This window comes from Erinaceus europaeus, chromosome 12 (genome assembly GCF_950295315.1).
Source record: "Erinaceus europaeus chromosome 12, mEriEur2.1, whole genome shotgun sequence".
Lineage (NCBI taxonomy): Eukaryota > Metazoa > Chordata > Mammalia > Eulipotyphla > Erinaceidae > Erinaceus > Erinaceus europaeus.
Genome location: NC_080173.1, coordinates 77818667 through 77843749, shown reverse-complemented (window position 1 = coordinate 77843749; position 25083 = coordinate 77818667). Strand labels below are relative to the sequence as shown.

Genomic DNA, 25083 nt, shown 5'->3' with positions numbered 1-25083 from the left:
ATAGATCAAGAGAGAAGGGAGAAAGACAGACACCTGCAGACCTGCTTCACTGCTTGTGAAGTGACTCCCCTGCAGGTGGGGAGCCGGAGGCTCAAACTAGGATCCTTACACCGGTCCTTGTGCTTCGCTACACTAGAGCCCGACTCCCAAGTATGTCAAAATTCTTATTCAACCAACTTTATTCTTATAAAAATAACATGGTAACTCTTTATTAGAAAGTATGACATAATAGCACTTTCCTAACAGGATGACCTATTATGGAACTATTTTCTTCATATCATTCATCTTTTTCTTGTGAATTATTTATAATATATGGCTTTAAATGGTAAATTTCAAAGTTTTAGTACAGAAATTCTAGTTTCATTTTGATACATGATGGAAACTATGAGCTGGTTTTTAGGAGCATAAAAATATGTCCATAAATGGGTTAAGTGCATGTGGTGCAAAGTGCAAGGACCGGCATAAGGATCCTGGTTCGAGCCCCTGGCTCCCCACCTGCAGGGGAGTCACTTCACAGGCGGTGAAGCAGGTCTGCAGGTGTCTATCTTTCTCTCCCCCCCCTCTGTCTTCCCCTCCTCTCTCCACTTCTCTCTGTCCTATCCAACGATGGCGATGACAATGATGACATCAATAACAACTACAACAACAAAAAAAAAAAAGGGGGGCAACAGGTCACCTGGGTCTTTAGGTTGATTTCATTTAGATTAAATCGTCTCTAGATTTTCAGTTTTAGCTCAGCTGGCTTATATAGATATCCAATTTACTATCTTGTTAGGGTTTCAAAATAATTATTTAAATGACCTTTTTAATTTTTTTTTTTTTTTTCTGAAAGTGAGACCAGAGTACTGCTCTGCTATTTATGTGGTCCTGGGAATAAAGCCCAAGGCCTCAAGCATACACTCTAAGCTGAGCCACCTCCCTGACCCCTGAAGTGATTAATTAAAAACAAAAACAGGAATTAGCATAAATATGGAACACAATTTTTATTCTTGCAGAGCTGGGACTTTATAATGTATGCATGATTCCACTGCTCCCAGGTCAACTTTGTTCATTTAGAGAGACAGTGAAAGAGATATCAGTACTTGAGTTTCCCGCAGTGCCCTGATACTCTCAAATGGTGCCAGGGCTTGAACCTGGGATTCACGTGTCAAGGCACGCACCCTATATGGTGAGCTATCTAGTTACAACACTGTAGATAAAACACAAGCATGAATAGTACAACACATCACTATTTATTTATATTCAAGTCATTATACCATGAGCTAAAAAGTTAAGAGACCTGTCATCCATATTTACATTTTAATACAAATTTCAGAACATAAAGTACAATAGCATTCTCTCCACTCCATTGTCCAACTCTACATTTCCCCTGATACAGAATACTTAGACAATAAATAGCTTCTGAAACAAAGCCAACAGGGAAGCTATTAAATTATTTAATGATTATAGTGAAACCAATTTTCTTCAAATAACTACTATAGTACTTTTTATACTGCTTGAATATAAAACACAGCACTGATAAGCAAATATTATATATCAATTCAGTCAATAATTCAAGATAAAAGGACTTTTACTTAATTTAAGCAAAAAAAGATTTTGCAAATGTTTTTAAAAATATCTTCTGAAACAGTTAGCATACCTCTTCATGAACACAGCATGTGGCAGGAGTTAATTTCTATTTCTACAGATCCTCCTACTAGGTCAGTCATCAATCATCTTCTTTCTCAATATATGTCTTTGCATTAACCCGTGCCATCTGCCTGGCCAAGTATCGGTCTCTAGCTGACATTACAGTTTCTTCATTGCTCCGTTTTGCAAATTTATTTACTGTCTCATGTGGCCTCTCTTGCTCTTTGCTCATTTCCTGGTTTTCCTCTGTGATTCTGTGTTTTGCGTCCAGTGATATTTCAGAACTAGAGGGCTTCTCTGGCTTGCTTTCTTTGTCCTTTCCCACGTGTCTCATTTTATTGGACCTATCTTGGCCATGAAACTCGTCCTTTGTCCTAGTATTTGGGCAGCTTTCCTTTCTTTCTGAAGATTGAATGCTTACTTCTTTATCTCTGTATTTATCACTGTTTTCGTATCTTTCTTTCCTATGTTCTTCCTTTTCTTTGCTTTTTTCTTCCTTTTCTTCTCTCATACTGTGCTGGTGATATTCATTTCGTTGTTTATCTCTTTCTTGTTCTCTTGGGGTATATTTTTCTCTGTCTTTCTCCCTTTTTGAGTCTCTGTCATTTCTTTCTCTCTGGCTTCTTCCCCTCAGTTTATCTTCCTGTTCATGCCGCTTCCAGTGGGAATCTCTATGACTTGCCTCTCTGTGTCTATGGGAATCCTTTTCTCTTTGATAATCATGTTCAGTGTAATAGTTTTCCTGGCCCCTGGATTGCCTCTGTTGGTACCGATCATCCCTTTTGTCATCACTTTTGTCATGTCCTCTTGATCTGGAACTTTTTGTGTGTCGTTTGCTGTCATGCTCTCTTTCTTCACTAGATGAGCGTGAGTGGGTTTGATTCCTGTGATGTTTAGAATTCTTCTCAGAGGTCTCTGTGCCCCTTTCCCTTCTGCAATTCACTTGATAATTTTCTTCCACTTCATCATCCTCACTGTCCTTAGCATCAAAGTCACTGTCTGCATCTGGGTTATCCTCTACTTTCACAACAGCGTGGAGAGTGGATTTCTCATGTGGTATTTTCTTCTCTGAACTTACTTCATCAGAATAACCCCTTGGTTTCTCTTCCTTTATCTCAGACCTTAAAAAAAAAAATAGCATAACACAAAATGCCACATTATCAATTATACTGAACAAATCAAATACCTAATTTTTTTTCAATACTTATACAGATAGTTATATGTATTTCCTTTGCAACTCCACTGCTGTTCATGGGACTTCCCATATGGTGTGAAGTGTTTGGAACCTAGGAATCCTGTGCATATAAAGGTGAACACTCTACTGGGTGACTACCTCTCAGCCCTAAATCTGTCAGCCTTTAATCTAAGAATCATATTCCTAGCTATTAATGCAATTACATCAGGTTTGGCTGACAACACAATGTGCAATCCCTGCAACTGTCCATCTTTCAGAGAGTTAAAATGATTTCAGTCACAAATCATAAATAGTATCCTTTAAATATTCCATATGCCATGTCTCACCTGGCTTCACGAAAGCTACAAGTTGGTACTTCCTCTTCACCAACTGCTTGATTTAACAAATGCCTGTAAAATCCACTGAGGTCTTTCTGCTTGGTTACATCTAATTGTGCTGAGAGAGAAAAAGCAAAAGAGAGAATATATTCAGTCTTACAGGCAGAGTATATAACATATACAGTATGCAAACTATTTTCCAGGCCAGAAGCTGGCCAACTATAACCTACCCACCAAATCTGCTGTTATTTTTTATACGTATTTACTGGAACACAATCTTGTTTTTAAAATCTCTATTCTCTCAATATATATTATGTATAAAATATATATAGCATGTATATCTGTCCTTACATTACTTTGATCTCGTATATACAAATTATGACCCCAACATTGTCATTCATAAGTTCAGTGATGGGACTAGGAGAGAGCTCACCCAGTAGACCTCACATTCTATCACAAGTGAGGTCCTGGGGTTAAACCCTAGCATGCTGGTTGGCGGGAAGCTCTATATATATGGTAGAGAAATGTAACGGCGAATCTCTTTCTAAAAACTTTCTTACTCTCTAAATGAAGGAAAGGGTGGGGTCTGGGAGGCTGCTCAGTGGTGCAACTCACATGTGCAACTCTCTGGATTCATTCCCAATACCATATCCAGAAAGAAAGCTCAATGACTAAGTAAAGGCTAAACAGATCCGAATTCTACTACTACTGTTTGCTTCTATCCTTCTCCCTCTTTCATTTCACCTTCAAGTGCTGCAGCCCTTTTTTCTCTTTCTTCCTCTTCTGCTCTTTCCTGTAGTTTTTTCTTATATGCAGATGTCACGAATGCCTCTTTATCATCAAATTCTCCCTTTTCCATTTCTCGTTCTCTCTGTATTTTCTTTTCCATTCTTTTCTCTTGTTCCTTTTTCCTGATCTCAACTGCTTTTAGTAAGTTGTGAATATACTTGGGCTAGGTGGGAAAACAAGAAATAAATAAAAATAATTGTTAATATTCTATTTTTAATATGGATTTAACAGGAAATAGCTAACCCAAAATTTGTTGTCTTAAAATTCACTAGCAATAATGAAGGCAGACTATACTAAAATTAAATGTAAAGCACTTATTCAGAATGCTATTTTGCTTTTTTAAAATCTCAAACTAAACAGTAACCAAATTTTCTAGTGTTCTCCTTATCCTTTACTATTATCTTAATATTTGCAAATATATAAATTGAAGAGGCTTCTACTAGTTTTTTATATTAGCTGAAATATTATTTAAAATAGTAGCTTTAATGTATATTTTTATAGCACTACTTTACCTATAGATACTATAGGAGACTACTTCTCTCTCATTAGTAATCTTTAAAAAAAAAAAAAAAATCAATCTGTGCTTGTGAAACAGCTCCTGCCCAATTCTCTTTCAAACTAGGAACATCATATTTAGCTATGTACCAAGCCTTAGCAAGGTAACTAAATGATACAGATGAATATAAATGAGCCAGTTATCTAGATAGGAAGCAATAACAAGATGATAAATCTCTAAGAAACTTGCAGCCCAGGAAGTGGATCAGTGGGTGGAACACTGGACTCAAAGACATGAGGGCCCCCATCAATCGCTAGCATCGCACATGCCAGAGTGATACCCTGTCTCCCTCTCTCCTTTTTCTCACAAATAAAACAATTTTCTTTCTTTCTTTTTTTATTTCTTTATTGAGGAATTAATGTTTTACATTCAACAGTAAATACAATAGTTTGTACATGCATAACATTTCCAAGTTTTCCATATAACAATACAACCCCCATAGGCAAATAAAACATTTAAAAAAAAAACTCCAATAAACATGAATTAAAAAAAAAAGGCAAAGAGACAAAGAAACTATAGAACTGAAGTTCCCTGTAATGTGATGGGGGCAAGACTCAAGCATAGGTCATGTACATGGCAAAGCAGTGCACTATCCAAAAGAGCTATTTTATCAGCCCAAACATGAATTTTTAAAAATGTTTTAATTTTATTTATTTATTTATTTTATAGAGACCATCAGAAATTGAAAGGGAAGGGGGGAGATAGAGAGATACCTATAGTACTGCTTCACCACTTATGAAAATTTCCCTCTGTAGGTAGGGACTAGGGGCTTGAACCTGGGTCCTTGTATATTATAACAGGTGTGCTCCATCAGGTGTGCCACCACCCAACCCGCCAAACAAGAATTTTTTAAGAAACAAACAAACAAAAACCTCAAAATATTATTTGTAAAGATTTAAGAGCAAAAACCAAAATTTATAAAACTATTAAGGTAATTCACTTGATTCTGTTAGGATATTAAATATATGACTTCTTGGGTTCTAAATCTAATTTGTAATATCTGGAACTATGAGGTTTTCACACTTCAAATACCTTATCTGTCAATACTCAACGCTGAAACAAGGTTAAGATACAAAGTAAAGGTGAAAGTCAAAGAAAATTTGCATTTTCAGCTACAAACCTTTCGATCTTTTCCCAAAAGCAATTTAGGGTTATTTTCTTCCTTCTTTTTCTGCATTTCATCATAAATACTGTCATACTCATATACAGTAGAATCTTCTGCAAGGGCCTTCTGGATTTCTAGTTTGGTCTTTAAAAAAAAGTTTTAAAAACATGAGCCAGTTGATATCATAAAGTTTAATTTCTTAAAAAGAGAATGATAAAACAGAAATATATCATTAAGATGGTGTTAATCATATTTTAGACAGAAAGTATGATCAATTTTCATGAGAGCATTTATGTTACAGAACCAGGCTTTTTTGGGTATGTAAATTCAGCAATTTTGAGGCTACTGGGCTTCACGTATTAGTTCATGATAATTCTGTGCCCAATTCCCAGGGATGCAGTATAACAGCAGCTACAAGCTTAAGCTGGAAACGTAAAAAAAGTAGAAAAACTAGCAAATCTTCAGGCAAAATTTGTAATTAGATGTTTGATCTCAAGGAGTAATTGACCTCTTAAAAGTTTCAGATTTCTTAGCACTACAAGCAGGTTTGTGAGAACTAAACAAACACCTGATGGAAATGTTAAAAGCAACATCCAAAATACATGGTGGAGCAACTTTACTGAAAATTATCTGATAATCCTTAGTAGATGAACTTCAAATAATTATAAACTGTGAAATCATTTTGGTTTGACTTTTTTTATTTTTAACAAATTCACTAGAAGAAATTATTAAACCAAATAACCCACTGTCAGAATACATACTGACTCATTAACAACCAAGAGTTTTCATCCACAACACAGTAAAGAAGAGCTAATTCAGGGGCTGGGGAGACAGCATAATGGTTATGCAAGACTTTCATGCTTGAGACTCCAAAGTCACAGGATCAATCCCCAGTACCACCATATGCCAGAGTTGAGCAGTGTTCTAGTAGCTCTCTCTGTGTCTCTCTGTCATTAAAAAATAAAGAAACAGGGCTGGGGACACAGCATAATGGCTATGTAAAAGAATTTCATGCATGAGGCTCTGAACTCCCAGGTTCAATCCCTAGGTACCACCATAAACCAGCGCTGAGCAGTGCTCTGATCTTTCTTTGTCTCACTCTCTCACTAAAATAAAATAAATAAAAGATCTAATTCACTGTGCTTCCTCTTTAAAATGTATATACCAAGTTGAAATCTCTATAAATCAAGAACATTTTATACATTTTCTAAAAAGAAAGGGTCAAGATAAATCTGATACTTGAAATACTTCACCAAACGCATTTAACCCCCCTTACCTGTTTCATTGCTTGCTTCTTTGCAGCTTCCCTCTGAAGGCTTTCACTCACGGAGGTCTATAAAGAGAAAAGCTATTACTGTTCAGGCAAATCAGAAGTTTCTTTTCCAGTACTGCAACTGGTGACTGGTTCCTTACTTAAAGATAGGAGGCAGGGAAGTGATTTAGGCAAGTATAGTGCAGGCATGCCTTGCACCACGCCTGAGATCCTGCATTAGATCCCTAGTGCCATATGGAAGCACCCAGTGCCGTGGAGGGTGGAATGATACTTTCATATCTCATTCTTTCTCTCTCTAAAAATATAAAATAAAAATTGGGAAAAGGAGGCAGATCAGTAGTATCACATAAGTAGCAAGGCCCCAGGTTCATTCTCTGGCAACATATTAAGGAAAAAAGGGAAAATATTAAAATCAACATTCATTCATTTACTTTTTATTTTTATTTTACCAGAGTACTATTCAACTCCGGCTTCAGGTGGTACTGGGCTTTGAAGCTGAGATCTGGAAGTCTCCGACATGAAGGTCTTTTGTATAAGCCATGCTATCTCCCAATCCTAAATTAACATCTTCAGGGTATATTCCCTAAGCCTTAGGAAATATGAATTCTCACTATAAACCACATAAGTTGTGAAAGGATAGAATGCTACCGAAAAAACTGAGGTAGTGTGTGTTTTAAGCCCCAATTTTGCTGCTAAACTATTCGATTTTTGCGGATTTAAATTTGCTTTGTGTGTGCATGTGAATCTGAGTGTTAGGTAAGGGAAGATGAAATCTATTTTAGGTCTCTATTGGAACATTTCAATATTTCACATTCCTTTTAACACCAAAATGGTATTAATTCCTAGCAACATATATATAGCTTTAACATTCAGCATGGTCTTTTTTTTTTAAATATTAATTTATTCACTTTTGTTACCCTTGTTGTTTTATTGTTATAGTTACTATTATTGTTGTTGTATAGGACAGAGAGAAATGGAGAGAGGAGGGGAAAACAGAGAGGGAGAGAAAGACAGACACCTGCAGACCTGCTTCACCACCTGTGAAGCAACTCCTCTGCAGGTGGGGAGTCTGAGGCTCCATCTGGGATCCTTATACTGGTCTTTGTGCTTTGCACTACCTGCATTTAACCCATTGCGCTATACCGCCCGACTCCCCAGCATGGTCTTTAACACATTAAGCTCTTTGTATATGTTTTGCATACCGGACTCTTGCTTTTTTTTTTTTTCCCCCTTCTTCTTTTCCTACCTTTTCTCAATCTGGGCACTGCTGTTACTTTAAAGTTGGTTACTTCAATCTAATTTACTGAACTTGAAAAAAATAAAACATAAGGCTATTTTATTTATAGAACAAACAGACTGAGGGTCTCTTGAATGCAAAGTGTATATACTTTTTTCATGTTTACAGCTCTTTAGAAGCCATCATTTACAATGCAGTAACACAATAAAGGAAGTGTACCAGTTTTATTATCCTATTCTCAGACTTACATCTCTACCACTGCAATAGCACCAGTGGACAAAGGAGTGACTGAACCTAAGCCCATAATGTCATAATGCTTTATTAAAGCTCCTGTGGTTCTCAGACTTCTACCCAAAGGAACTCCAATAATGTCTATTAAAAGTGATGACTAAAACACCAGTAACTTGTTTAGACATACAGTCCTCAACTTCAGTTTATACCACAAAGCAATAGTAATCAAAACAGCATGGTACTGTAATGAAAATGGACACCTGGATCAATGGAGTAGATTGAAAGCCCAGAAACGAGTCCCCATATATACAACCACCTAATATATGACAAAGGAGCCAAAACCATTCAACGGGGTAAAAAAGGTCTCCAGCAAGGGTGCTGGGAAAACTGGAAAAAAGTAAAACTAGACCACCACTTTACACCATACGTTAAAGGCAAATCAAAAAGAATGATCTAGATATTAGATCAGAAACTCTAATTTTACAGCAGAAAACATCAGTGAAACTTTGAAGGATCTTTACATCAAAAATGTATTTGGAGACTCCACCCCCTAGGCCTAGGAAATGAAAACAAGAGTAACTAAATGGGATTACATGAAGCTAAAAGAGCTTCTACATAAGGGTAACCAGGGAACCCAGCAAATGGAAGTTATTTGCACATCACACATCCAATAAGTGGCCAATAACAAACATCTATACAGAATTGGTACAGATCTATAAAAGATGCAAAAATACACTTATTTAAAAATTGGACCATGGCTGTGTGGTGGCATAACTAGTTGAGTGTATACATTACAAGTGTGCAAGGGCCCAGGTTCAAACCCCAGGTCCCCACATGCAGGGGGAAGCAGTGCTGCAGGTGTCCCTCTCCTCTTGATCCTCCCCCACCCCTCTCTATTTCTTTTACATTGATCTAACCTTGGATCCTCACCTCACACTCCTCTTTATGAACTGTCCCTGAATTTCCTGGGCTGAAAACTGGCTCTTCCTAAAAATGCCTTTCCTTTTGACATTGCTCATGGCACATACATATTATATATTAGGAAGATATTACTTCTTCTTGACTGCACTGCTATACACATTAGGTTTTAAAAAAAAAAAATCCTGCTTTGAAGCTTATGTCACAATTGTTACCCAGACTCTCTTCTCTCAATTAATCTTATGAATAGTCTTAATCCTTTGATTCAACTACTCATTTCAATAATTTTTTTTCATTGCCACCAGTGTGACTGTTGGGGCCTCAATGCCTGCATGACAAATCCACTACTCCTGGCAGCCATCTACTTAGCCATCTACTTTCCTTTTCTATTAGATAGGACAGAGAGAAATTGAGAGAGGTGGGGGAAATAAGAAAGGGAGAGAGAGACACTTGCAGTATTGCTTCACCAATCACAAAGCTTCCCTATCCCCTGCTTTAAAATGCATGAGGCCTTGGGTTCAATCCTTGGCGTCCCCTAAGAGCAACAAAGAGGAATAGAGTTGAATAGAGTTGCATGATTTAGAGGCAGTGCTTTCGTCCTGATTTTACTGTCTCATAAGAAAAAAAAAAAAAAAAAGCACTCAATGTTTGACTAAAAAAAAAAAATCTATAAAATAACCAAAAGATTAAAATAAAGGACAAGTAATCAAACAGAGACTAAATTAACAAAATACTAAAAGATAGACAAAATAAAAATCAGATTTTTAGAAAATGCTGATATGATAAATACCACCAAGAAATGATGCTCACTAATGCATTTCAAAATGCTACAGTATGTTCAAAATACTACAGGAGAACCAGGAGATAGCTCACCAGTAAAATCACGTATCTTCCAAGTGTGAGATCAAGTCCAGGTATACCTGGTAGCACCACTGTTGGCACCAAGGGACTCTCCATGAATGATAAAGAGGTGTTTCTCCTCTGTCTACCTACCTCTTCCACCCTCTCCTCTCTTAAGAAAGAAAGAATAAAAAACTTGAAACAAAACAAAACACAACTGGAGAACACGACTAATACAATTAAACAGGAAGGAAAAAAGGTAAAAGGATTAGAAGCGGTAAAGCAGATGGTGTAGACATTTAAATTCAGTAAATTAGTTTAGAAAAACTACCAGATATAAAATCAATAGCCTTGTTCCACACTAGAATAATCAACTGGAAAATATGCTTGAAAATAAGGTGCAATTCATAATAGCAACAAAAAGTTTCAAGGTACATTGGGTAAGGTACAGAACCTAAGAGAGTAAAAGATTATCTCACAACAGTCTAAATGAATGCAGAACTGTATACACCACATTCTTCTTTCAAGAGCACTCTACAAACTGAAGGCAGTTTTAATAAATTAGGAGTTTTACTTAAATTTCCAAGAAATTTCACAAACTAAAATGTCTGTAAACAGAACTACAGATAGCTCAGTCAAGTTAGAAAAATAATAATTTAAGAACCTTTATTTAAAAGATATAAATCTGGGGGCAGGGCAATCGCACACCCAGTAGACTGCAAGTTACTACATGCAGGGGTTCAGGCTCCCAGTCCCAACTTGCAGGAGAGAAATTCCATGAGCCATGAAGTAGAGCTACAGGTGTCTCTATCTCTGCTCACCTTCTCAATTTCTTCTGTCTCTATCCAAAATAAATTAGGGGGCAGGCAGTAGCACACTGGGTTAAGTACACATGCCACCAAAATAAATTAAATTAAAAATACATAAAACAAGAGTTTTTGTGCAGACTGATACTGTCCACTGTATGTTTGACAATTTTCTTCATTGTCAAATTCCAGACAGATGTATAGATGCAGTTTTGAAGTAACTATTTGTTTTGTGTCATAAGTTCTTTGTAATGAAAAGATAAAGCAGGGGTCAGGGAGGTAGTTAAGCAATAGACCACCTGTCTTGCATGTCTGAAATAAGGTCTGAGTCTGATTTCTGATACCACATCAGAACAAAGACATAAAAATAGACATTTAGTGGATGGTGAGATACTCTGTATACTCTCTTAAAATATAAAGACAAAACAAGAAGTAAAAAATAAATAAATAAAAGGAGTGGAGAAAGGAAGATAATTTGAGGCTATAAAGCAAAGAGGAAGATACGGTTAAAAAAAGCTGTGAATATGGTTTTCAATGTTATGTTGCATTAGTCAAAAACAGGTGGAAACGAAAATATTCACTAAGCTTTAGTGAGAACAGTCATAATTAATAGGCAGGGAAGAGTGAGCATAATGGTTTTGCAAACAGACTCTTATGCTTGAGGCTCTACGTTCCCAGGTTCAATCCCCACACCATTACAAGCCAGAGCTGAGCAGTACTCTGATGAAACCACATTTTGTTCCACTGAGAAAAGCAAAACTCACTGTCCAAAGGAAGACCATTAAGCATATTGATAACTAGCAAAATAATACTCAACAGTAAAAGTTTTTGTGATGCTCCTTACACAGATCAAATTTTAATGAAATACACTTAGTAATGCACCTTCCACCCTCCAAGACAAACAACTGAGTACCTAATATTGATACAATCACAGTGACCAAGTCAGGTGTGCAGCATTTGCAGTATAAACTTTATTAGAGTTCAGTTATAAACACACTTTCTCTTGACATTGAAGATGTAGTTCTAGCAGATAAGCCCAAAGGCAGGAAATGAGTCTCCTCCCAAATGCTGCCTCTTATCTTTAAAGTAACCTCAAATTATTACTAAACTAATAAAGTAATTTTGTTTCACAAAGTGATCTGATCTACTTTATTTTCAGCTTTTGATAAATCGAAGAATGAGATGGAGAATTATTGCTTTTTGTCTGACTACACACAATGAAATACAACATGAAAATAAAAGGAAAATTTTTCATGCTAACACTGGAACAGGCAATATCAGCCTGTCAGTATATGATTTTGGAAAAACAAAACTAATCTTATTTAAATTTGGAAGTAAAATTTCTACTATCTTCTAGTTAGAAAGTATTAATTGCAAAAGGATAAAGAGAATAGGCATAATGAGGGATTATTGCATTATTTTTCCTAATAAAGAATCTTTAAAATTAATGAGTTTTTCTAATAAAATGATTCCTTAGCTAGTGGTCAAAACCTAAATTATGTATCAAGACTGTGGAGGTCACCAAAAAGCCAGCTAGCTATCAAATACAACCATTATACACAAAGCAGGATGGAGACAGCATAAGAAACTGCCAGATGATTAATGATCAGGTTAGTGTGCCATGGAGAAAACTTGTTCTTATAATAGCAATCTATCTACCATTTATTATATTCTTATGTACCACGCACTGTTCTAGGCAGTTAAGATATACTATTTTCAATCAATCCTTATAATGAACTTTTAGTAACTACTATAAAAAATCAACACATGCTGTAGCCCCCTCCTTCTTTAGTCAAATTCCTTGAATTGACAAGAAGGAAATTCATCATCAAGCAAGAAAACAAACAACATTACCTTCAGTGAACCAAAAACCTGAGGGACATAGAAGAAACCAAGTTGCCTGTTGGGACTGATTTCTAAAGAACTGGAAAATGGTATGAAGTAAGGGGTACAAAGAGTGGAAGACAAAGAAGATGGACTAATTATAGGTTCTGGGTTAGAAGCAGGTGGGTCCTTATATAATGGCTCCTTTAGAAAATGCTCCTAACAGAGCATTCGAACCTGTTCTTGGTTGGAAACTGTAAACAGAAGTTTGAGTCTTAGGAGCTAGGCAGTAGCGTAGCAGGTTAAGTGCACACAGCACAAAGCACAAGGGCTGGTGAAAGGATCCCTGTCTGAGCCCCCGGCTCCCCACCTGCAGGGAGGGGTTCCCTTCACAAGCAGTGAAGCAAGTCTGCAGGTATCTATCTTTCTCTCTTCCCCTCCTTTCTCTTATCCAACAACAACAATAGTTATGACAACAAGAAAAACTACAAGCACAAGGGCAACAAATGGCCTCCAGGAGCAGTGGATTTTTAGAGCAGGCACCGAGCCCCAGTGATAAGTCTGGAGGCAAAAAAAAAAAAAAAGTATGAGTTTCAATTTATATATACACACATACGTAAGCATCAGATGATAAGTCTCAGCGACACTCGGAAAAAAAAAAAAAAGGAACTTTGTTCATAAAGTCTGCAGTGTGCTCAGCCCTGCAACACATTCCCATCCTTTCCTGATAAGCAGGCAACAGTAGTAAGAGCAAGGAGCTAGATCTCAAATAAAAAGATGAACAAACCAAAAATTCTCATTCATTAAATATTAATAAAATGTAAAGAGGTAAAAAACTTAATTGGAATTATCCTCTCAGAGATAACATTTTGTGATGCTCTGGTTGTCTCTTTTGCAATTTCTCAGTAATAAAAAAGTGAAAAAAAAAATCTTAAAAAGAAAAATTATCAACTAGCTCACCCAGGAAAGTGCATACTTTATTATACACAAGCTGCATGGCAAGGTGTGCAATGACTTCTTAAGCACAGATAGTAAAAAGTAGGCAAATTGAGATTCATGAAAATTAAAAAAATGTGCATCAAAGAACAGTTAACAACAGAATAAAAAGAGAGCCCACAGAATGGGAGATAGCATTCTAGGTTATTTTCAGGGGCCAAGTTAAGCACACAAAGTACAAAGCAAAGCACTGGTGTCAGGGTCCTGGTTCAAGTCCCAGCTTCCCACCTGCAGGCGGGATGCCTCAAAAAGCAATGAAGCAGGTCTACAGGTGTCTATCCTTCTCTCTCCCTCTCTATCTTACCTATCCCTCTCAATTTCTCTGTCCTACCCAAAAAAATATAATAATAGCCACAGGAGCAGTGGATTCATAGTGCAAGCACTGAGCCCCAGTGATAACCCTGAAGGCAAAAAAATAATAAACCATGTCTGACATGGGGCGTATATTCAAAATAAGTTCCCACAACCCAACAAGGCCTTACTGTTCCTGGTTTAACCCCTAGCACAACCATAAATGAGAGTGAAGCAGTGTTTGTGTGTTAAAAATAATATTTAGGGGGGTCGGGCGGTGGCGCAATGGGTTAAGCACATGTGGTGCAAAGCGCAAGGACCAGCATAAGGATCCCGGTTCAAGCCCCCAGCTCCCCACCTGCAAGGGAGTCGCTTCACAGGCGGTGAAGCAGGTCTGCAGGTGTCTATCTTTCTCACATCAATTACTACAACAATAAAACAAGGGCAACAAAAGAGAATAAATATTAAAAAATAATGATCTTTAACAAAATGTAAGAAACAAACCTTGAATTACAGTTCTTTCTTCTTTTTTTTTTTTTTTTTTTACTAAGGGCTAAGAACAGATGTTTCTCTCAAATAGATAAACTAGTGGCTGTAAGTTTATGGAAATGTGCTAAAAAAAAAGGTGTTGGGAGTCAGGCAGTAGCACAGTAGGTAAAGCGCATGCGGCGCAAAGTGCAGACTGGCATAAGGATTCCGGTTCAAGCCCCCGGCTCCCCACCTGCAGGGGAGCCACTTCACAAGCTTCCTCCTCTCTCCATTTCTCTCTGTTCTATCCAACAACAATGACATCAGTAACAACAACAATAATAACTACAACAAGGGCAACACAAGGGAATGAATAAATAAATATTTAAAAAATAATAATTAAAAAAATGTGGTCAACATCATTAGTTACTAGGTAAATGCAACTAAACCCACAGAGAAATACCAATTAGCGGCCATTAAAGTGGTTATCTTTTATAAAATAGTAATGAGTTTTGACAAGCATATGAAGAAATCAGAACTGCTATATACTGCTAGTAGAAATGTAAAATGGCAGTCATTGAAATGTAATGCTGTGGTTCCTCAAAAATTCAAAGAATTAGCACATAACCATGAAATTCCACTTAGGTATATACTCAAAATAAGTGTCAAGTTAGGACAGTGTGGGAGGTGGCACAATCACTGAAGTACTAGACTTGAAAGCATAGATCATTGAAGCACTAGACTTGAAAGCATAGCTCAAGTCCAAGCACTGCATGTGCCACAGTGATACCATGGGTTTTCTCTTTCTGATATAGATTAATTAATTAATTAAAGAGAAGACTGTAAGCAGAAGCTCTTCCCCTCTTTTTGAACAGAGCATGGCTTAAGTTTGGCTTACTTGGACACAAATAGTCACAGCAACAGAAGTAACAATAATCAAAAGATGAAAACAACCAAATGCCCATCAACCGCAGAGCAGATAAACAAAAATACACTGTATATGCACAACAGAGTATTTCTGGAAGAAAGTTCTGATACATGCTACAATCTTAGATGTATGTATCACTGGTTAAAAGTCGAGGACGGTATGCTTAATGACAAATAAACCAGTCAGTTGCAGAAGACAAAAACTGTATGATTCCTTTTGTATGAGTCACTTAGAATAGTCAAATTCACAGGAAATAGAATATTAACCAACAGATTCTGGAATAAGGAAAAAAGGAATTATTGTTCAATGGTACAGCTTCAATTTGGAAAGATGACAATGATTACACAAGGTGAATATACATAACGTCACACTTTTAAATGCTTACATGGGAACTGGGAGATAGCTCATCTGGTAGAGTACACACTTCATCATTCACAAGGTCTCAGGCTTGATTCCTGGCACTACTTGGAAGCACCTGAGCACTAGGGAAAGTCCCACAGATGATGAGCAGTACCATAAACTCTCTTTTCTCTAAAATAAAAAGAATGAAAGCCAGGGATAGCTTATTGAACAGATGCTTTGCCCTGCATGCATCTCAGGCACTATAATGGCATAACATGGCAGTGGGGGAAAATCAAGCACCACACTCACTAAACGGGGTGGAGTGGACCAGTCTAGAAACAGTGAAATCACGTGGGTTTGTTCTCCACAAAATAAAATTAAACAAATGAAAATGCTGGCTTGGGAACAGTAGAATCATGTATGCATAAGGTTCTAGGATTACCAAAATCAAAACAACAACAACAACAAAAATATTTCCTTCACATAAAAGAACAAAAATTCTGGTAATTTCATCTTCATAACCTAGGTTATCTCAGCTATAGATGTAATACTCTGGGACCGGGTGGTGGCTAACCTGACATTACAGTGTGCAAGCCCCTGGTCCCCACTTGCAGGGGGAAAGCTTCACAAGTGGTGAAGCAGGTCTGCAGGTGTCTCTCTTCTCTCCCCTCTCAATTTGTCTCTACCCAATAAAAAAAAAAAAGAATTTTAAAAAGATAAATATGCCACAATTTAAAAAATACCAAAAAAAAAAAAAAAAAAGAAATAATACTCTTACCCTACTGGTAGATAAGACAGAGGTAGTAAGGATTTTTAAATATATTTTTTATTTTCCTCTTTTATTTATTTTTTTTTAATTGGATAGAGACAGAGAAAATTTGAGAGGAGGAGGGAAATAGAGATGGAAAGAGTCAGAGAGACCTTGCAAGTCTACTTCATCACTTGTGATGCTTTCACCCTGCAGGTGGGACCAGGGGCTTGAACCCAGGTCCTTGCTCTTAGTCATGAGAGCCACTGCCTGGCCCCAATAATAAGAATTTTCTAGCCATCTCTCTAAACCCTAAAAGAATACTGATTAATTGGTGTTATTTTCTCTCTTGCAATTTTACTTGTTTCTGTTTCAGTACTACAGAACAGGTCAAGGAATAAAGAACTAGCAAAACAGCACAATTACTTTAAAACATTCACTGATAATACATGATAGTACATGTATTCAGTATTGTCAATTAACTTGAAATTCAGTTCAGGAGCATACAACAAGCAGAAAAAAAATGCCTAGCTAACACTAAAATAACCTAAGTATTCCTGTTATTTTCACAAGGTGCTTTGTCATGTCTATATAAAACTGTAATTTTATCTAACTATAACTGACTATATCCAGAGAAATAGGAAATTATATATGATTATAACTGATGGAAAACCACACTCAAAACATGTTATTGATTCAGATGTTCAATAATGTTGAGATTGATTAAAATCTTAACTTTTCTTACCATTACTAAGTCAAACAGGCTTCCAGTTAAAATAAAATTATTTTTTCATTAGAAAAATGGACCTATGAAGGTTACATTTTTTAAAAAAGAAAACATTTTTTAAAAGATTGTAATTAAAGTAGGAAGAGAAATAGTAAATAAAAATAATGAAAGTAAACTGTGTAATCAGTAAATTGCTATAATAAAATGCTGTAATTACTATCATGCTTATCTTTTTTTAAAACCGCAATGCCAAGAAGTGAACACAGGGTCCTTTTTCTTTTTTTAATATATTAATTACCACATGGGGTGTGTGGGGAGTGAACAAGAGAACCCACTCTGGCAAATGTAATGCAAGAAACCAAACTCAGGACTTGAACATGGGGTCTTTGTACCTGCACTCTACCAGTGAATGACCCTGGTGCAATTCACTGCTCAATTTTATAAAGGAGAAAGAATAAGCGAGAGATCAAACTACTGCCTCACCATCCATGAAGTTCCACTGTCTCTGTCCTTGGTGCTTTCATACAGTGGGATGGAACTTGGAGTTCTCATGCACAGAAGGCATGCACTTTTTACTCGAGCCACCTCCCTAACCACTGTGGCTTTAGTCTTATTTTAAGAGCTCTCCTCTCCTTCAAATTTCACAAAACATAATAACCTACTTAAAAAAATTATACTATTGTTCCAAAATAATCATATTCATTCACAGTTTATATAAAAATAGCTGTGCACAACCTAACATTTTCCTTTGTTTACTTCATGTTTCTAGGTAATTCTAATTCATACACTCGTTCTCATTATGTCTTCTACCAAATGAAATTTACTGTGATTTATACTTTAATATGCCTTGGAAGCTAAATATCTTACAGAAAATCCTGAAAATTTACCATGTATGTTTCTTTGAAAAAATTTTCAGTAGGGGGCCAGGACAGTGGCACAGCACACCTAGCAGTACGTACACATTACCATGCAAGAGTGGGTTCAAGCCCTAGTCCCCACCTATGGGGGAAGCTTCATGAACAGTGTAACAGTACTGCAGGTGTCTCCCTTCTCTCTCTCTCTCTCTCCCCCCCATTAAAAAAAAAAAGACACCAGGAACAGTGGAACCCTGCAGATAGAGCGTCAACAATACTGTTGGTGGTAAAATAAATAATGAATAAAGAAAATGGGTGCCAGGGAAGTTGTTCAGCTACATGCATTAGGCCCTGTGTTCAGGTTTAATGACAGTAACACATAAAAACAAGACAGACATAAATAACAGAATTGGCAGACCAGTACTTTGATCTCAGTCTTTGGTCTTGCTCATAAAAAGAGAAAATTACTAAATTATTATATAAGCACACATTTGAGGTTATGTTATAAATTTTGGACTTCACAAGATCACATTATGTATGTTGCTACAATAAAATACTTCACATTAGATGTTACTGTCATAGTATGATCATGAATAACTTTCTGTACTACTCCAAGTATTACTGGGAAATTACATTTCGCAGACATCCAATAACCATAAAAGTTGTCTTGTAAGAAACTGCTGTGACCCCAGAGGTGGTGCCTTGGATGAAGCGCTGAAACCTCGCATGAGATCTCAGTCAAATCTCATGATATTCAAGCTCAATCAAATCTCATAATTGCCAGATGCTCTAGCTTTCCCTCTCATAAATAAATCTAAAAAGAAAAAAAAGCCAGTACTTTTTTTTTTTTTGCCACTATGGTTATCACTTGGGTGTGGCACCTGCAGAATTCCACTGATGTTGCTGATGGCCTTTTAGTTGTTTTTTATACAGAGAAGTACTGAAGAGACACCTGTGTGCCTACTTCACTAGTCATGAGGCTTCTGCCTTGCAGGTGAAGGGGCTTGAGCCTGGTCCTCACAGCCAGGACATCTAATTGCTCATTTTCAGGAATTTTTACAATTTCATTACATCAGTAATAATTATGACAAGATTTGTGTAACTCCTTAAAATAACGTTAAGTTGACAACTTCAGAAAATAATTCCTAGATTATCCATGAATCACTTATAAAGAAATAAAACATTGGTAGAATTTCTACAAACACTCCCTTTGGTAATCCTACTCCAGATATATTGTACTGACGAGTAACTAAGGCAAGTAAAGACATCAATTTCATAACGAGTAACTAAGGCAAGTAAAGACATCAATTTCATGACTTTAAAAATAGTTTCAACAATGCAGTAGAAAAACATAGGTCCCTTACCTCATCTTCATCATCAGAGTCATTTCCAAACACTGATGGTTTTGGCAAAACAGGGTGCAACCGCTGTGCTTTCTTTGGCAAAATAAGGCCATACCTGCATTTTTTTTGTTTTTGAAATAGAAATCACACCATAAATGTTAATATATATATATATATATATATATATATATATATATATATATATATAAATACGCTCACTACCTGTGTCATATGAAGCTACCAAGACATGTCAATTATCTCAAAACTACAAAATGCCATAAGCTTTTATGATCCCTCTAGGTGGTTATTTGTGGACATAGGCCAAACTCAAAATATCATTTTAACAAAGAGAAGTAACTGAGAACAAAAATGTGTTAGGTGGTGAAATGATATCAACGTTTTTTTAAAAAAAAAAGTTATTGGAAAGTTCAGTTCAAGTCCACTGAAATTTTCAAGAAGAAATCAACAACAACCTGTGAATTGTCCTGGGAATCTAACAAGAGTCAAGACCATCACTGGCTATCTCCCCCCCACCCCAAGTACTTACACATTTTAAAAGAGGTTACTGGGTGAGGCTGTCACCCACCCACCCAAACATTTTCTTTCATTAACTGAGAAACCCAAGTCGCTATGGGGTAAATTCCCATTCCACTATATTAAGCTCACTTGCTTTGTCTCGGCACATTCCACCCCATCAGATCCGATACATTTAGTTTCTCTCTCTCTTTTTTTTTTTTTTTTTTTGTCTTTTAACATCATCATCATCCCGGGAAACCGCATTCAAAGTTTATACATCAAAGGTTCAAACTTCCAAGCACATATAAACGTCTCTTTGGCAATAGCGGACGCCCCCGATTCCCTATATGCCTACCCTTTTCTGTGGCTTCACAACACAACATTCCTAAAGCGAAAAAGGAAGGCGGGAACCAGGACTTGAGCTGCCAAGAACAAGGCCCTCTAAGGACACCAGGAATTGTCTCTCTTCTCATTGCCCCTGAAAGCATCCAACCGGGGAGAAACTCAAGCGCGGGGTAGGAAGCAAGACTGAGGGGCCTCAGACCGAGCTTTTGGAAAATAGAAAAGTCTCGCTCTCTGCCCCTCAGCCTAACTTCCTTTATTTCCTCACAAGTTTCTCCCTCAAACTTCGGGCTTCCATCCTGGAAAAAGGGGCGGGTGGGGGGAGGTTAGGGAATACATGTTCCTTGGGGTGTCTCGCTTTTCCTGGTTTCTATCACTGACGAAACAGCCCCTCCGCTTCCAGCGCACTTTTGCTTCTCAGTCAAACACACAATCGCCGTGGTTTCTCATTTCCCAAGCGGACCCTAACTCCCGGATCACTCACTGCCTGCCCGGAATCGCCATCTTGCTCCCGTCTCCGCCGAACGTGGCGGACGCTCGCGTAACGCTGACGCAGACGTCATCACGTAAACTCTCGCGAGGTTTTAAGGAGCCTAAAGCCTGCCCCGCCTCTGGATACCTCCTTAGAGTTGCTTCCACATTTCTGAATTGTTCAGAAACCCATTGGGTCTCCAGAGACACCCTTGAAAAGAAAGGGACGACAAAATTCTAGTTCTGTGTTTCCCACAGTGTGATCCTCGGGCTAGTAGCATTACATCACCTGAGAATTTGTTAGAAATATTTTTCAGGCCCAACCGCGGAGGAGTGGAACTGTACACATCTGAATGTTAGCGAGCCTGCCGGGTAATTCAGATACCCATTCGAATGTGAAAAGCACAGACGTAGGCCACCCAGTTCATTTAATCCTTTATGAGGTGTTCAGTGAGTATATCTAATTCCACGTAATTTTGCAAAAGGTGAACGTTTATATGCTTGTAAAGCTTCATTCTGAGACCAGAACTGTTAAAAAAAAAAAAAAAGAAAAAGTGCTGTTCACAGTACTACTGGGTATAGGATGCAAAATCATATATATAGTACTTAAAAAAAAATCTGGTCACCCATTTCGTATTGGCTCATTTCAAACTGGCCTCATACCAGTCAGATAGATCTTTTCATTTACTAACTTAAGTTTAAAAAGTTACTATAAGGTAGGGGAAATAGCAAAATGGTTATGCAAAAAAAACCAATGACTGGTGCCTGAGGCTTCCTGACTCCAGGTTCAACCCCCTTGCACCCTCATAAACCAGAGCTGAGCAATGGTCTGGTAAAAATTTATTAGTAATAATATGTTTAGTTTAAAAAACTGAAAGGAAAAGATATAGCTTTGGATTTTGGAGGGTTTGTTTGTTTGTTTGCTTTTTTTTTTTTCCCCCCCCAGGGTTATTGCTGGGGCTCAGTGCCTGCACCACAAATCCATTGCTTTTAGAGACCATTTTTTTCCCTTTTGTTGCTCTTGTTGTTCTATCATTGTTGTGGTTATTATTATTATTGTTGTTGCTGCTGTTGTTGGATAGGACAGGGAGAAATCGAGAGAGGACGGGAAGACAAGAGAGGGGGAGAGAAAGACACCTGCAGACCTACTTCACCACCTGTGAAGTGACTCCGTGTAGGTGGGGAGCCGGGACTCGAACAGGGATTCTTTCGCTGGTCCTTGCGCTTTGCGCCACGTGCGCTTAACCCGCTATACTACCGCCAGACTCCCTGGATTTTGAAGTTCTATTATTAGCTATATTGGCGCTTAGTATTGCTGTCCTCTTTCATTGACTCCTGCCCTTTAAGAAATGACCAGCATTGGACAGGGGAGGTAGTACAATGGTTATGCAGAGACTCCGTTCCCTTAAGGCTCAAAAGTCACAGGTTCAATTCCCTGTATCATCATAAACCAGAGCTGAGTAGTGCTCTGGTAAGAAAAAAAATAATTAAGCTAGCTAGCATAGTATCCTCTTTTGTCATTTCACCTTGGACCTATGTTAGTTACTTTCTTTCAAAATCATGTTAGCATTTTGAACCTAATAACTCAGCTGTGATTTATGGTGATGAACTTGATTTATTGTGGTTGAACTTGGAACTTTGGACCTTCAGATATGAGAGTCTCTTTGCATAACCATTATGCTATCTACCCCCACCCTTATTTATTTATTTATTTAACCAAAGAACTAGTCAGCTCTCAGTTAGTGGTATCAGGAATTGAGTTTGAGGCATAAAAATGTTTTGCATAACATTACTACAACTTAACTAGTTATTAACTATTTCTTTGCTTGGCTATTTCTTAGGTGTTTTTCAGGGTTTAGGGTTTAGTCTTTGACTTACTTGCCACATTATATACAGTATGAAAGCATTAAAATAGTGTATTACCACTTTCCTTTCACATTTTATTCTATTTTTGTTATAAATATACAGTTCAGGGGGACGATGTGAGAGATCACCTGGTTAAGTGCTCATGTTACCATGCTCAAGGACCTAGATTCAAGCCCCCGTGCCCCACCTGCAGAGGGAAAGCTTTATAAGTGGTGAAGCAGGTCTGAAGATGCCTCTCTGTCTCCATCTCCCACTGTATCCCCCTTCCCTCATAATTTATCTTTGTCCTAGCAAATTAAATAAAGTTTTTTAAAAAAATCTATAAATAGATAAGCACAATTTTGTTTTGTTTTCAAATGGTCAGCTTTCTTCCAAAAATATTTTTAAAGGGCTGTGATGTACCTGCTAAAGCTCACACATTAACCATGTGTGGGCCAACAAAACAGCTCAGTTGCATAGCCTGTTGCTTTGCCATATGTCTGACCCAAGTTTCACCATGGCACCACATATACCTATTACATCAAATAAATTGGAAGGAAGCTTCAAGAGTAGTGGAACAGTGCACTTTCTCTTTCTCCCTTTTTTCTATTTCTTTTTGTCTCTATTAGATTTTTTTTTCTCCACCCAGGCTTATCACTGGGGTATGGTACCTGCACCATGACTACACTGCTCCTGGAGGCCATTTTGTCCTTTTTCTTTGAAAGAGTATTTGTTGTTAATATTTCGGAGGCTCTTGTCGGCCAGGTTGGCTTCGCAGTGGTGAACAGAGACGCGGAGACAACGGCTGGGCAGGGAAGCTGTATTTCTTTATTCAGGAACAACGATTCACAAACTAAGACAAACTAATCACCAAACAGAACTCTGCTGTCTCTTTGCGGCGGCGCAAGCACTCTTTCCTTTTCTGTAACTCGGGAACTCTCCAACTCTGGAACTCTGGAACTCTCGTACTGGGGAACCCTCTGAAACTCTTCCACTGTGGAACTCTCTCTTACTCTGTAACTATGAAACTCTTGAACTCAGGAACTCAGGAACTCTCAGACTCAGGAACCCTCTCTCGGGGTTCCTTGGGGCGGGGCCAAGCAGGCCTGCGAAATTAACAGGACTGATCCAATTCTCTTGGCGGGGGAGGGCTAGAACAAACCAATGTAAAGCATACGACAATTCCCCCTTTTCTTTTTAACTAAATGGCTACAGTATCAAGTGTGTGGGGTGAACAGAAACCTATATCGTACAGGCATTTTTTAAAAAAGAAACTGGCACAAACTAAACTTTATCAGCTTAAAAAAACATTTCTTGCCTCTGGGGGGCGTACTTTCTTCGACGGGCATTTGCATGGGGTGGGGAACGGCCTAGAGTCCCACAGGCAGCTGGCTGTAACTTACTTACTATGAAACAAAACTTGTTATCAGCATATCTACTGCACGATCCAACGTTTCTAATAGAGAAGGAATTTGAGACTTTTACATATCAACAACGTCTTTTAACCTTTTGTTACACCCATTCAAGATGGAGACACTCCCTAGGTGTGGGCTGGAGAGGAAACCTCAGGCATGAGAATAATTAGCATAGCCATTGTGCGATCTACCATTTCTAATAGAGAAGGCAGTGGAGAGTTTTACATATCAACAAGTCTATTTAACCTTTTGTTTAGCCTAACTTAGTTAAAATATATTGATTGTTAACTAATTTTTACCTCAGACTTTAAATGTAAGTTAATTTTATCTTTATGAGAATTATGTTGAAAACCTTTTTCATTTAACTTTGACTAGTAAGAATTTAGCCTTAAAGTTACTGTTTACCAAACTTTAAACATACACATAAACATGGTCATTAATACACAAGGAGAGAAACCTTTGTTACGAAGACATGTCATTTTAAACACAAATTTAAATCTATACTGTCTTAGTTGTTGCGGGGGGGGGGGGTTTCACCATCCGGAGGTGGCTTCCCGCGCAGCTTCACTTTTAGGAATTGCAGGTTGCGATATCTGCACAAATCTCTGCGTACTCCAGCTTGTCTGCCTTCAGACCGGACCGGCGGCTGGAGATCTCGTGTGCCCAGTTTTGGCAGGGAGCCCGGGGTTCCGGGAGGCCCGGGATGGTTCCAGAATTTATAGAAAGAGGGCAGGCAGGCCAGTTTTGTAGAAGGCGTGGGCCTAGGTGCCCAGGGGTGGCGGCCATGATAGGCCACCGCGGCCCTGCCCCATAGCCCTGACATGTCTGCTGCCCTGTTTGCAGTGGCCGAGCAGCGTGGAGGGATCACACGTCCAGTGCCCTGCGCCACGCGGTGGAGAGCCGGCTCCTGTGGGCTGGCCTCGGGCTCTTGCGTGTTGGCCTCGGGCTCCAGGGGCTCTTGTGTGCTGGCGTCGGCTTCCTGCGGGCTGCGGGGCTGCGGGTGCGGTGCGCGGGGTTGTCTGGGCGCAGCCGGCTGGCTGGCTGTTTAACCAGGTGGAAACAGCAGCTCCGCGCCTC

The 25083-nt window shown here is 38.1% G+C and overlaps 1 protein-coding gene across 5 annotated transcripts; it reads right to left on the bottom strand.

Annotated features, from left to right (window-relative positions):
- Nucleotides 1–1211: 1211 nt before the first annotated feature.
- On the bottom strand, nt 1212–20811 carry NSRP1 (nuclear speckle splicing regulatory protein 1). Of its 5 annotated transcripts, none has more exons than XM_060204087.1 (8): nt 20760–20777; nt 19439–19532; nt 15789–15934; nt 6868–6924; nt 5607–5735; nt 3886–4093; nt 3151–3259; nt 1212–2750 (listed from the first exon to the last, which is right to left on the bottom strand). In XM_060204087.1, exons 4-8 carry the CDS (start codon nt 6874–6876, stop codon nt 1709–1711), a joined length of 1497 nt encoding a protein of 498 aa, XP_060060070.1. In that variant the 5' UTR covers nt 6877–6924; nt 15789–15934; nt 19439–19532; nt 20760–20777; the 3' UTR covers nt 1212–1708. The 5 variants fall into 5 exon arrangements, with proteins under 5 accessions (XP_060060070.1, XP_060060068.1, XP_007520494.3 ...); XM_060204085.1 differs by lacking the exon at nt 20760–20777 and adding an exon at nt 20289–20530; XM_007520432.3 differs by lacking the exon at nt 15789–15934 and having other exon boundaries at nt 20760–20811.
- Nucleotides 20812–25083: the final 4272 nt, after the last annotated feature.

Excerpts from the sequence above, each read along its gene's own strand:
- NSRP1 (XM_007520432.3), bottom strand. The coding sequence starts at position 20,779 with ATGGCGATTCCGGGCAGGCA. Across the intron at positions 6,925-19,438 it reads ACTCTGATGATGAAGATGAG|ACCTCCGTGAGTGAAAGCCT; the intron begins GTAAGGGACCTA and ends TTCTCTTTATAG. Across the intron at positions 5,736-6,867 it reads AGAAGCAAGCAATGAAACAG|ACCAAACTAGAAATCCAGAA; the intron begins GTAAGGGGGGTT and ends TTTTTTTTAAAG.